The following is a 12,774-nucleotide window of genomic DNA, read 5'->3' as shown; positions in this document are numbered from 1 at the left end:
GCTGCCCAAGATCCTTTGAACCTGGTGCCTTAAGCAAACCACTCTACTATTTCCCCCTGTGGTCCTTTCTCCTACATATGGTATGCTTCACCAAAGGCCTGGTTGTCATGGTAACCCTTCATGGATGGATGGGGAACGCAAGGCCCTGCTGCTGGACTCCAGCACCCATCAGCCCCAGTCAGCATCACCAGCAGCCTTGTAAGATGGGAACTGGAGTCCACCTACACCTCAGAAGGCCACTCCTTCCTCATCCTTGATCTGCTTTACCATACACCTATCCTTCTGGTTTAGGCCGGAATGTTTATTTTTCACCAGTCACCTTTTCTCATCTTTTCCGCTTGTTCTTTCCATTGCTTCACTTCGTTTTCATTAACCAGCCTAGAAAGAAAACAAACCATGAAAACAATAAGCACCACATACAATAGGAAACGAGGATTAAGGAAAGCCTAAGGTTTTCACCCATATGCGTTTGCTCAATTTGTCCATTTCCCTCCCACAAGAGCTTCTATAATGGCAATGTTTTGCTTCTGGGTCGCTAGGCCTAAGGTTGGGCTCACTCGGTATTGCCAGGTTATTTTCCAGGAGCATTTAAGACAGCCTTTCTCAACCTGTGGATTCCCAGATGTTGTTGGACTACAACTCCCATCACCCCTAGTTAGCATGACCAGTGGTCGGGGATGATGGGAGTTGTAGTCCAACAACATCTGGTGACCCAGTGAGAACCACTGATTTAAGAGATTAGGAGGAAATCTAGACGCTTTCTAGACACTGTCTGAACCACTACAATGCTATAAATCTTTACCAACACCACTCCTTATGGTAGGGTTGCCATATGTCTGGATTTTCCTGGACATTACCAGGATTTCAAAGGCAGAATTGAGGTCCGGGGGGGGGGGTTCTGAAATCAATCCTGGATCAATCGAAAAATCGCATTTTGGCAAAAGCTTAACAATTTTGGTGTCTTCCTAAAGAAAGCTCCACAACTTTCAGGGTGTCCTGGTTTTTACTTTCTGAAATATGGCAACCCTACCTTATGGGATAAGGTTATCAGCCATGAAATGTTGGCAAACGAAAGCAGACTCTTGATAGGGAAGAAAGGTGTTTGAAAACCTTTCAAGGCGGCCATTCTCTTACAGGATTAGAAACAGGTTATGCTAAATGGATGAAGAGGGCTGGGAGCACGAAAAATAGGAATTGCCTTTTCTGAATGTAACAAGGGCCATGGGAAGTATCAGTGTATGGATAACTTTTGGAATTAACTACTCAAAAAGGAGATCAGAAGACCAACCTGTCCCATCCATGTGAGGATTTCCACAAATTTGGGGAAAACCTTAGAACAGATTTATGGGGTGCATAGGGGGAGAATATTCTGTTGCCCAAACAGAAATCCATGCAGGGAAAAACATTCATTTAGCTCTGTGCTAGAGTCTGCTCCAGATAAATTCATGGTTGGTCTATCACCTATGATGGCTAAAAATGGACTTTCCATGGTTCAGAACAGTAGTGGAAAGTGGTAGGGCAGGAAACAGGGAGTCCCAACAGTAGGTGGCGCTAGAGGCAATGGCAGGCATGGACAACCAATGCTAGTTTTGCCTCCATCAGCCTCCCTGCAGAGGTTACAAGGGCAATACTGAGACCAAGGAAGAGGAAGTTGACAGGCAGTAGCCCCCACCCCTCAACTGGTTGTAAGCCAGAAGGCAAGAAGAAGCTTCTACTGATCCAGAGATTGCATGCCATTTATTGCTGGTTGGTCAGGGGCAACAGTGTGGAGAGGTCTGTATTACTGACTTCATGTACAACATATGGGCATCCTGGAGCCATCTTGTTGGCAGCTATGGAGAACAGGTCTAGATGGACTTTTTGGACCCAACTCAGCAGTACTCTTCTTACCTCCTTAATTTTATACCACAGAGTCCCATGCTCTCAAAACACAGTTTGTACAGGCAGGGACCGATTTTTGCGGAGGTTACATTCTGGATCCTGCATTCCACCCACGCTCATTTTGGTGGCATTTTTGGGTCACTTCCAGGTTTGGTCTGGTGTGTGCATGCATGGTCATACACATTTCAGACAAGCATAAATTGGGCGCTGCCTGCATTTGTGATCATAGGGAACATATGTTCACAGTTATCCGGGGGAAACACAAAGGATTAAAACTGAATGCCTCGCCCCCAACTGAAGACGGAGGAAGGAGAAAAACCCATCCCTGTTTTGGACTTATGTAGTCCATGCAATCACGATTGGATGGGATCTCTAAAGATCATCCAGCTCAACGCCCCGTCTATGCAGGAAACCCAACTTGGAAGCACGTGCCTTTTTTAAAAAAAAGATGTTCAAATCAAAACACACACCAAATACAGAATAAAACCAGGAAAGAAAGAGCGAAAGAAAGTCTCCTAATTTAGCATTTGGTTCAGAAGGAAGGAGGAAGAGGGTCTTACATTCGAACAACGTTCTTAATATTAAAGTTCTCCAGGGGTGTTGAGTCTGGGTCCTGCCCTTTGTCGTTCTGAATAACTATTTGTTGTATGATGCGGTCAAGCAGCAACCAATAATGGACCGTGTTGCCATTTCTCTTATCTAAAGGAGACGGAGGAGAGATAGATATTAACAAAGACTTTCACACGGGAGAATGCATGCTAGACCCCCACAGCAGAGACCCAGCGGTTTTTGCTGAGATTCCTGCTGCTTCCACATTTCAAACACAAAACCATTCCAAGACTGTAGAGGCAGCTATGCAAAACATTTAAGGAAGCAGCTCTCAAGGGACCTCTTTTGGCAAGGACGGAGGGGCCTTGGGAGAGTTTGGCATCTTCCAAAATGCTTCTGCAATTAAGGCAGATGCTTGCATACAAATGTGGATCTGGGCAACCATTAAATTCAGGTGAGCTGTGGAGAGAAAGATGGTTTGTTGGGGTGTTTGTATCTGTGGGTGTCAGACAGGATGAAAAGTAGCAAGTGACCTCGTGGAAACACACAGGATTTAAATAAATAAAAATAAAAATATTTCAGAGTCTATGGGATTACCCCAGTACACAACTTTTGAATCAAATATCAGGGAAGTAAATCACACAAGAAGCTGAGCTAGATATGGGACTTCTAGGAAAACCCAGGCAAATCCAGAGCAATTGGATGTAATTGAGAAAATCTTCCGTGCAGATGATTGCAATGACAGCAGAGCTTGATTGAACGTATTTCCTGGATGCTCCAGGGGGGGTTGTGTAAAAACAAAACAAAACCCAAAATCCATTGTTTATGAAATTTGTTGCTGTTGTTTGGGATAGCAGCTGTGTTGTTCGAGGGAAGAGGAATGGCACACAATCAATTTAAGCTACCTCTTACGTTGTCAGAGAACTCAGCGGCTTCCATTGTGTTCCCATGAGCGGAACTTTGCTCATGCTGACATGAGCGCGGGTGTGTGTGTGTTTTTCAAGGATTTCTCCTCCCCACCTCGTAGCCCATTGAAAACCTGTTCCAGGGAGTTGGGGAGATCCTCTGGAACAGCACAGGAAGTGGCTGCAGGAGGGAAGGGGGAAATGGAGCATAAATTGCCTCCAGCCCTCCACTACCTTCAGTGGGAAGAGGCTTTGCTAGATTACATTTTCATTGCAAATGAGAAGCACCAAAGTTTTGACTTTGCAGATTTTAACATATATTCATGCTGGTGTATGCAAGATGGTGTATTCATGGTTGTAGGGGAGGAAGAGGGTTTGTTTTTTGGGGGAGTGGGGAGATAATTAGGGGTTGCATCTAGCAAACTCATCCCATTCTTGGAAGGACTTCTGTTTTCCTTTGTTACATTTGTTATTAACGACTGAAAGAGCCGGTTCCAAAATATTCCTGCGCAAACACCAGGCTCAATTCTCAATTCCTTTCATAACATTCTATGGAACGCAACATGGCAATCTACAGTCAGCAAGTCCTTGGGGCGCACAAAGATGTAAATTAGCAGAAAACCTGAGACCCAGGAAGGGTGGTGGGGATCTCAGCATCTTCTCTCCAGAGAGATTTCTATAGACCAACTCACGAGGAAACCCTACTTTCCTTCGATCTTGCAGTCCAAGCTGCTCCCCCTCCCTCTCCTCCCATTGCAAGCGTTCATCCCAGTTTTTTAAATAAATGCTACAAATCCAGTCTTGTCATTTTGTCTTCTCTTGCCAGGGTTAAGAAGCCTTCTCCACGCCCTTTGGGGCAGATGATGTTGTCCTTAAAAATTTGGGGCAGTACTGAACTAATTAATTGTGCAAACAGAACGAGTTCCGCTTGAGCAGGGCATCTGTCCACCCATCTCCCCCCCCCTGTGTGCCCCCCTGCCATCCCCAATTCTGTCTCAGAACAGATTTAAAGGGTGCACAGTGACAGGAAAAAGGGAGAATGTTCTGCTGCACAAGTAAAAATCCTTGAGATGATTCAATGTCCCCCTTAGCACTACTTTGATTGCAACATATTTCCTATTTCTGATCAAGAGGACACCATTCCATTCATCATGAGGACACCAGCTCATTCATCCACTTCCGTAGAGAGGGGCTGAAATGAGCACACACACAAAGAGTCCTTCAAAATAATGTGGTACGTAGCCTATAGATGTTGCTGCTTTCGCAGAACATTGAAGATTTAAGCAACCCATTCTAATAACCCTTATGTTACAGCTACAACACTTCCAACTTCAGTCAACAGAAAACAAGAGTCCTGAAACCACCCACAGCCTGGTTTACATGTAAAGGTAAAGGGACCCCTGACCATTAGGTCCAGTCGTGGCCGACTCTGGGGTTGTGGCGCTCATCTCGCTTTATTGGCCAAGGGAGCCGGTGTACAGCTTCCGGGTCATGTGGCCAGCATGACTAAGCCGCTTCTGGCAAACCAGAGCAGCGCACGGAAACGCCGTCTACCTTCCCGCCGGAGCGGTACCTATTTATCTACTTGCACTTTGACGTGCTTTCGAACTGCTAGGTTGGCAGGAACAGGGGCCGAGCAATAGGAGCTCACTCCATCGCGGGGATTTGAACCCCTGACCTTCTGATCAGCAAGTCCTAGGCTCTGTGGTTTAACCCACAGTGCCACCTGCGTCTCTGTGCTTTACAGATACAAAAATACATCTCTCTATATTTACTCACAAGGCATTTGGAGACAGTGATGGAGGATAGACATGAAGTGTGGGTACGCTTCTGTGTGGGTCAGTCGCTTCCTCGTAAGCTCAAACATCTGGGTTGCACTTTTCGTATCTATATGGACCTGTGTTTGGATAGGCAAAAAGTGACGTTTCATATTTCCATGCCCCAAGTATAGCTTGACATTGCCACAGGAAGTCAAAAGTTGTTGCCCTCAATTGCACTAAATCCAGAACAATCCGTCTTCAAATCAGGTCTTTATTATATATAGATGGGGGCAAGTGCACACAAACATTTCACCCCCCACCAATGAATGTTCAAAATTTTGCACACGTCTATGTCCACACGTGCATGTTCACAATCACAGTCAAGATTTGCCAGGTGTACAAGAACTCTTGGCACAGAATATAGAATTGTAGCGTTGGAAGAGTCATCCAGTCCAATCTCCTGAAATGCAGGAATCACAGCTAAAGAAACCCTGAGATATGGTCACCCAACCTCTGTTGAAAAACCAACAACAAAGGAGAGTCCACCATTTTCCAAGATAGTCCGTTCCGCTGTCAAACAGATGTGAGTGCTATGTTTAGCAAGATGCAGCAATCACAACTGTATGTCCAAATCATGGTGAAAGCAATATAACTTTTAAGCCACTATCGTGGGATTTTTGCTTCTTCCATTTTAATGTAAATTTCGACACCCACTGTAAAATTCACACAGTGCTCAGGAGTGTGATTCACTTATAGTGATGCTGAGCCCATTTGGGATGGGGGTTTTTGTGAAAATGCTCATTTAAAAGCACCCCACCTGCTCACCCCATTTTCAGGGGTCACTGCAAAGGGATCCTGTTGTTGCAGTGATTCGAGGTAGGTATAATTTTATGCTTTTTTATTCTTACAACAGCAAAAAACAACAACAACCCCCAGCACCAGAGTAGTTATGATGGATGGATGCATACAAACATACATACCAGTTCAAATCTTTTGGCAAACTCCAATTCATCCTCATTTCTGAGCATTTCAAAAAAGTCTAAATGCCTGGGAAGGAGGTAAGAGTCAACACACATTTATTGTAATGGGCTACTGAATACTTTTCCGAGCACAATTCAAAGTGTTGGTGCTGACCTTTAAAGCCCTAAATGGCCTTGGTCCAGTATACCTGAAGGAGCATCTCCACCCCCATCGTTCTGCCCGGACACTGAGGTCCAGCGCCGAGGGCCTTCTGGCAGTTCCCTCGCTGCAAGAAGTGAGGTTACAGGGAACCAGGCAGAGGGCCTTCTTGGTAGTGGCACCCACCCTGTGGAACGCTTTCTCACCAGATGTCAAAGAGAAAAACAACTACCAGACTTTTAGAAGACATCTGAAGGCAGCCCTGTTTAGGGAAGCTTTTAATGTTTAATAGATTATTGTATTTTAATATTCTGTTGGAAGCCGCCCAGAGTGGCTGGGGAAACCCAGCCAGATGGGCGGGGTATAAATTATTGTTGTTGTTGTTGAATCAATCTTGGCGGGGGGGGGGGAGTCTTAGAAGGCTTATACTACTATTCCTATTTAGAAATTTCTAGAGCAGGCAAGCCATTTATTGACATTTCATCCAGCAGAGTTTGAAGCCCTTACATAATTCATCCTCTTAACAACAATGCAAAGCTTCCGATTCTTGCTCAAATTTGTGTGGGAGATTTTAGGCAGCCAAACATAACTGCCAGAAAGTAAGGGGTTAGGGAACCACGGAGGTGAACATCTCTGGAGAAGACTATTTTATTATTAGGCTGTCTGCCAGTATGCTTTTTATTACGTTTTTTATCATTGGTGTTCTATAATGCGTTTTTAATATTGTACTGGGATCTTTTGATAATGGGCGGTATGTAAATTGAATCAACAACAACATTGCCCAGTTGCCTGAGAAAAGACCAATAAATGCATGAGTTCGACAAAGTCAAACAAAATTGCAAGGGGGTGGGTGAGGGGAGATTGTAAAGCATTTTGTAAATAATAATACAGCACAAATTTGACTGACAACTGCTCTTAAGTACTGCTGGAATTAGGCATGTTTCAAGAAGCGTTCAGGTACCATTTGAACTTGTAACTGGAATGCTTCAGCCTAAAGATGGATACAAACACAAAACCCATCAAGAATGAAGAAGAAGGCACGATGGGACAAAATAAACCTCATGGACTACAAACCAATCAACCACACTTACCTATCTAACGTGGAGTTTTCGTGTTCTCTTAATTTGTCAATCACAGGCTGAATCCCAAGCATGAGGAATTCATATCGGAGGTGGAGTCTGAAGTCCAGGCTTTCCTGGAAAAGAGGAAGAGAACAGACCTTTCAAGGACTGTGGGTCTGATCTGAATATCCTTTTAGATGCCAACCTGGTATCTTCCGGCTGTTCTCGACTACAACTCCCATCATCCCCCAGCCAGAAGAGGCGGCAGAAATGAGCCAATCTTATTTTAGGCACACCAGGAAAGAGGGCTGGAATCAAACGCTAAGCACCTGGGCTTCCTGCCCCCCAATCGAATTTTGGGGTCCTCTGGCAAGGTACCCATCATGGGTTCCCAGAAAGAGGCTGTGCAAAATTACCCCCTCTATCATGCACCTAAGCTTTCTCAGGAACTCTGTTGAGGGGAAAGGGGAAGAGAGAAGGAAGGAGGGAGGGAGGGAGGGAGGGAGGGAGGGAGAGAGGGAGAGAGAGAGAACGAACGAAAGAACGAAAGAAAGAAAGAAAATGAAAGGATGGGTGGAAGGAAGGAAGGAAGGAAGGAAGGAAGGAAGGATGAAAGAAGGAAGGAAGGAAGGAAGGAAGGAAGGAAGGGAGGGAGAAGGAAGGAAGGAAGGAAGGAACTATTAGGGTGAATAGGGCCCTGCCCCACCAACCTTAAACAACCTCCACCTGCCTGCCTTCCTACTTACAAGAGCTCAGGAGGCATCACTCCCTGCCAGCTCACCCCCCATCTCAGTATTGCCCCTTGTAGCATGGAGGAGAATAGGGGCAAAACTAGGATTAGTTGGCTCTGCCTGCCGTTGCCTCTGGCGCCACCTCCTGTTGGACCTCCACCCCACCAGCCAAGTGTTCACCAGCCTCGATGGTTGAAACATATTCCTCCAGCCCCCAAACTTACCACTCCAGCCCCTTGGCTTAGAACTGCGTTGATGAAGGACATAATAGCCGTCTTGAGGCTCACTTCGTCACGGTATCGGCCTGTGCTTCGGTCCAGGTCATTTATTAGTGTCTGCAGGGTAGAAGGTTTTCAGTTAATGACGTCTACAGGTGCAGAAGTGCAGGGGCAATATGCCATCAGTGCAAACCCACTGCATTAAGGGGGAAAAAAGAACTAGTTTTTTATGCTGAGGATCACAAAAAAATGTATGGCCCACCCATACAGCTTCCCCCACTGTAGAGTGTTCCAGATGTTTTGGGCAGCTCCCAGGTGCTGGCAAAACATCTGTGAAACAAAACATCTGTAGGACAAAAGCTTGGGGAAGGCTAGGTTGGAATTACCTGTCCATGCTAATGAACTGGTTAGAGATAGCTTTTACATATTTTGACAGAACCAGAGTCTCTGAGTTAAGCACCCATATGTTAATTGAAAAAAAATTAAAAATCAATATTATTATTATTCTTTATTGAATTTGTCTACTGCCCTTCATCCATAGATCTCACGATGGTTCACAGCATAAAAATACAATGTAAAAACAAGAACGAGAAAGCAAACCAATAAACCTCCCCCCCCCCACAACCCAGTTGATGTATGGTAGCTTCCAGGCATATCTCTCAGGTGTCACTCAAACAAGCACCCTATTCTTGGGATATTGTGTTTTAAATTGTTGCCACCTGCCCTGGGACATTAAGGTAAAGGGCAGATGCTGCTGAAATAATGCAAAAATAAAATTATTCTTATTCTTATTATTATAAATTTGTATACAGCCTTATACCTGCAGGACAGTTCACAACCTAAAATCACAATATAAAACACAAAATTCATAATAACAACAAAAACAATAACAACCCCCCCAAAAAAAACCCCCACACATTTTAAAAGGGCATTGGAAGTCAGCCAGCCAAATGCCTGGCTAAAGAGGAATGTTATCACCTGGCACCTAAAGGTGTATAATGAGGGCACCAGGCAAGTCTCCCTGGGGTGAGTGTTCCACAAACGGGGAGCCAGACTGAGTTGACCCCAGAAAGCATTAAAATAAAAAATAAATGCAGAGATTGCCCAAACTGATGTAGAACTCAAAACACTAAGTAAAAGTTAATACTGGAGGCAGAGGATAAGCTTTAAAGGGTCGATGCAAGCAGAGGTTTCTTGTCCAACTGCTGACTCTGCTAAAAACAGGCATTGCCTGTTTTCAAAAACCTGCAAGCCCTGTTTGATCAGACAGAAGCCGTGGGGCAAAAGAAGCACGGATATGCTGTGGAAAGGAAAAAAGTCTCTCCAACGGCCTTCATTATTTCCCAACCTGTGCCATGTTTGGTGTCCTCTGCCCCCTCAACACTGAGAGGGCCCAGTCCCCCGCCATCAAATATTGAGGGGGGTAAAAAAGACACCTTGCCCCTAGACTGAGTTGGCGCACATGGTGGCCATCCTGGTTGGGGATGATAGGAGTTGGAATCTAACAGCATCTGATGGGCTGAAGGCTCCTTCTCTCTCTCTCGCCCCCCCCTCTGGCCCCAATCCATGCTGCAGGTAGGGCTAAAAGATGGATTATTGTTCTGTTTATTTCAACAATTTATACCACTATTTCCCAAACTTGGGTCTCCAGCTGTTGTTGGACTACAACTCCCATCATCCCTAGCTAGCAAGGCCAGCGGTCAGGGATGATGGGAATTGTAGTCCGAAAACAGCAGGTGGCCCAAGTTTGGGATCTTCATACTTCTTAATGACAACCGTCTTGTGGTATACAACCAAGAATACAATATAAAAGGTAAAGGTAAAGGGACCCCTGACCATTAGGTCCAGTCGTGGCCGACTTTGGGGTTGCGGCGCTCATCTCGCTTTATTGGTCGAGGGAGCCGGCATACAGCTTCCGGGTCATGTGGCCAGCATGACTAAGCTGCTTCTGGTGAACCAGAGCAGCGCACGGAAACGCTGTTTACTTTCTCACTGGAGTGGTACCTATTTATCTACTTGCACTGGTGTGCTTTCAAACTGCTAGGTGGGCAGGAGCAGGGACTGAGCAACGGGAGCTCACTCCATCGTGGGGATTCGAACCGCCGACCTTCTTTTTTTTTTTAAATAGTTTTTATTACATTTTTTCAGACACAGACAGAAGACAGAAGAAGAAAAAAAGAAAGAAAAATGTAAAAGAAAATAAAAAAGATCATAACCCTTCAACAGCTTATTTCAACTTTCCATCGAACTTCCCCACATCTCCCGCACAATGCATTCTTAATAATAAATTTATCAGCAAATTGTAACCTTGTTTCATGTGTTTCTTTGGTACTTTCAATTGCAATTTAAGTTTCATAGAATCATAGAATCATAGAGTTGGAAGAGACCACAAGGGCCATCGAGTCCAACCCCCTGCCAAGCAGGAAACACCATCAGAGCACTCCTGACATATGGTTGTCAAGCCTCTGCTTAAAGACCTCCAAAGTAGGAGACTCCACCACACTCCTTGGCAGCAAATTCCACTGTCGAACCGCTCTTACTGTCAGGATGTTCTTCCTAATGTTTAGGTGGAATCTTCTTTCTTGTAGTTTGGATCCATTGCTCCGTGTCCGCTTCTCTGGAGCAGTAGAAAACAACCTTTCTCCCTCCTCTATGTGACATCCTTTTATATATTTGAACATGGCTATCATATCACCCCTTAACCTCCTCTTCTCCAGGCTAAACATGCCCAGCTCCCTTAGCCGTTCCTCATAAGGCATCGTTTCCAGGCCTTTGACCATTTTGGTTGCCCTCTTCTGGACACGTTCCAGTTTGTCAGTGTCCTTCTTGAATTGTGGTGCCCAGAACTGGACACAGTACTCCAGGTGTGGTCTGACCAGAGCAGAATACAGTGGCACTATTACTTCCCTTGATCTAGATGCTATACTCCTATTGATGCAGCCCAGAATTGCATTGGCTTTTTTAGCTGCCGCGTCACACTGTTGGCTCATGTCAAGTTTGTGGTCAACCAAGACTCCTAGATCCTTTTCACATGTACTGCTCTCAAGCCAGGTGTCACCCATCTTGTATTTGTGCCTCTCATTTTTTTTGCCCAAGTGCAATACTTTACATTTCTCCCTGTTAAAATTCATCTTGTTTGTTTTTGCCCAGTTCTCTAATCTGTCAAGGTCGTTTTGAAGTGTGATCCTGTCCTCTGGGGTGTTAGCCACCCCTCCCAGTTTGGTGTCATCTGCAAATTTGATCAGGATGCCCTTGAGTCCATCATCCAAGTCGTTGATAAAGATGTTGAATAAGACCGGGCCCAAGACAGAACCCTGTGGCACCCCACTAGTCACTCTTCTCCAGGATGAAGAGGAACCATTGATGAGCACCCTTTGGGTTCGGTCAGTCAGCCAGTTACAAATCCACTGAGTGGTAGCATAGTCAAGACCGCATTTTACCAGCTTCTTTACAAGAATATCATGGGGCACCTTGTCAAATGCTTTGCTGAAATCAAGGTAGGCTACATCCACTGCGTTCCCTTCATCTACCAGGCTTGTAATTCTGTCAAAAAACGAGATCAGGTTAGTCTGACATGACTTATTTTTCAGAAATCCATGCTGACTATTGGTGATCACAGCATTCCTTTCTAGGTGCTCACAGACTGTTTGCTTAATGATCTGCTCCAGAATCTTCCCTGCTATTGATGTCAGACTGACTGGGCGGTAATTATTTGGGTCCTCTCTTTTCCCCTTTTTGAAAATAGGAACAACATTTGCCCTCCTCCAGTCTGCCGGGACTTCGCCTGTTCTCCAGGAATTCTCAAAGATGACTGCCAGTGGTTCTGAGATCACATCTGCCAGTTCTTTTAATACTCTTGGATGCAGTTCATCTGGCCCTGGAGACTTGAATACATCTAATCTAGCCAAATATTCTTGTACTATCTCCTTAGTTATTCTGGGCTGTGTTTCCTTTGCTGAATCATTTGCTTCAAATTCTTCAGGTCGGGCATTGTCTTCTTTATCGGAGAAGACTGAGGCAAAGAAGGCATTGAGGAGTTCAGCCCTTTCTGTGTCCCCTGTTTGCATTTCACCATCTTCTCCTCTGAGTGACCCCACTGTTTCTTTGTTCTTCCTTTTGCTACGAACATACCCATAAAAGCCTTTTTTGTTGCTTTTAACCTCTCTAGCAAGCCTGAGTTCATTCTGTGCTTTAGCTTTTCTGACTTTGTGTCTACACGTGCTGGCTATTTGTTTGAATTCCTCTTTGGTGGTTTCCCCCCTTTTCCATTTTTTGTACACCTCCTTTTTTAATCTTAATTCAGTTAAAAGTTCTTTAGATAGCCACCCTGGTTTCTTTAGGCACCTTCCATGTTTTCGTCTCATTGGTATTGCCTGACGTTGTGCTTTTACTATCTCCGTCTTAACAAACTCCCAGCCATCATGAACTCCCTTTCCTTTTAGTATTGCTGTCCATGGGATCTCACCCAGCACTTCCCTAAGTTTTATGAAGTCGGCTTTCTTAAAGTCAAGAAATTGAGTCCTAGTATGCTTGGCTGCTACTGTCCGCTG

At 44.9% G+C, this 12,774-nt stretch overlaps 1 protein-coding gene across 2 annotated transcripts in view; it reads right to left on the bottom strand.

Moving 5' to 3' along the window:
* The window catches only part of DAAM1 (dishevelled associated activator of morphogenesis 1), a 190,779-nt gene that overhangs the window by 47,617 nt on the left and 130,388 nt on the right, over positions 1-12,774 (bottom strand). For both annotated transcript variants that reach the window (XM_082216882.1, XM_082216883.1), the window contains exons 7-12: positions 8,231-8,341; positions 7,306-7,409; positions 6,076-6,142; positions 5,115-5,232; positions 2,442-2,580; positions 320-378 (exon numbers count right to left, since the gene is read on the bottom strand). In XM_082216882.1, coding sequence (XP_082073008.1) covers positions 320-378; positions 2,442-2,580; positions 5,115-5,232; positions 6,076-6,142; positions 7,306-7,409; positions 8,231-8,341 — 598 coding nt within the window. The remainder of the gene's footprint in view (positions 1-319; positions 379-2,441; positions 2,581-5,114; positions 5,233-6,075; positions 6,143-7,305; positions 7,410-8,230; positions 8,342-12,774) is intronic.

This window comes from Podarcis vaucheri (assembly GCF_965113315.1).
Source record: "Podarcis vaucheri genome assembly, chromosome: 1".
Taxonomy (NCBI): domain Eukaryota; kingdom Metazoa; phylum Chordata; class Lepidosauria; order Squamata; family Lacertidae; genus Podarcis; species Podarcis vaucheri.
This window is presented reverse-complemented; position numbering and strand designations above follow the sequence as displayed.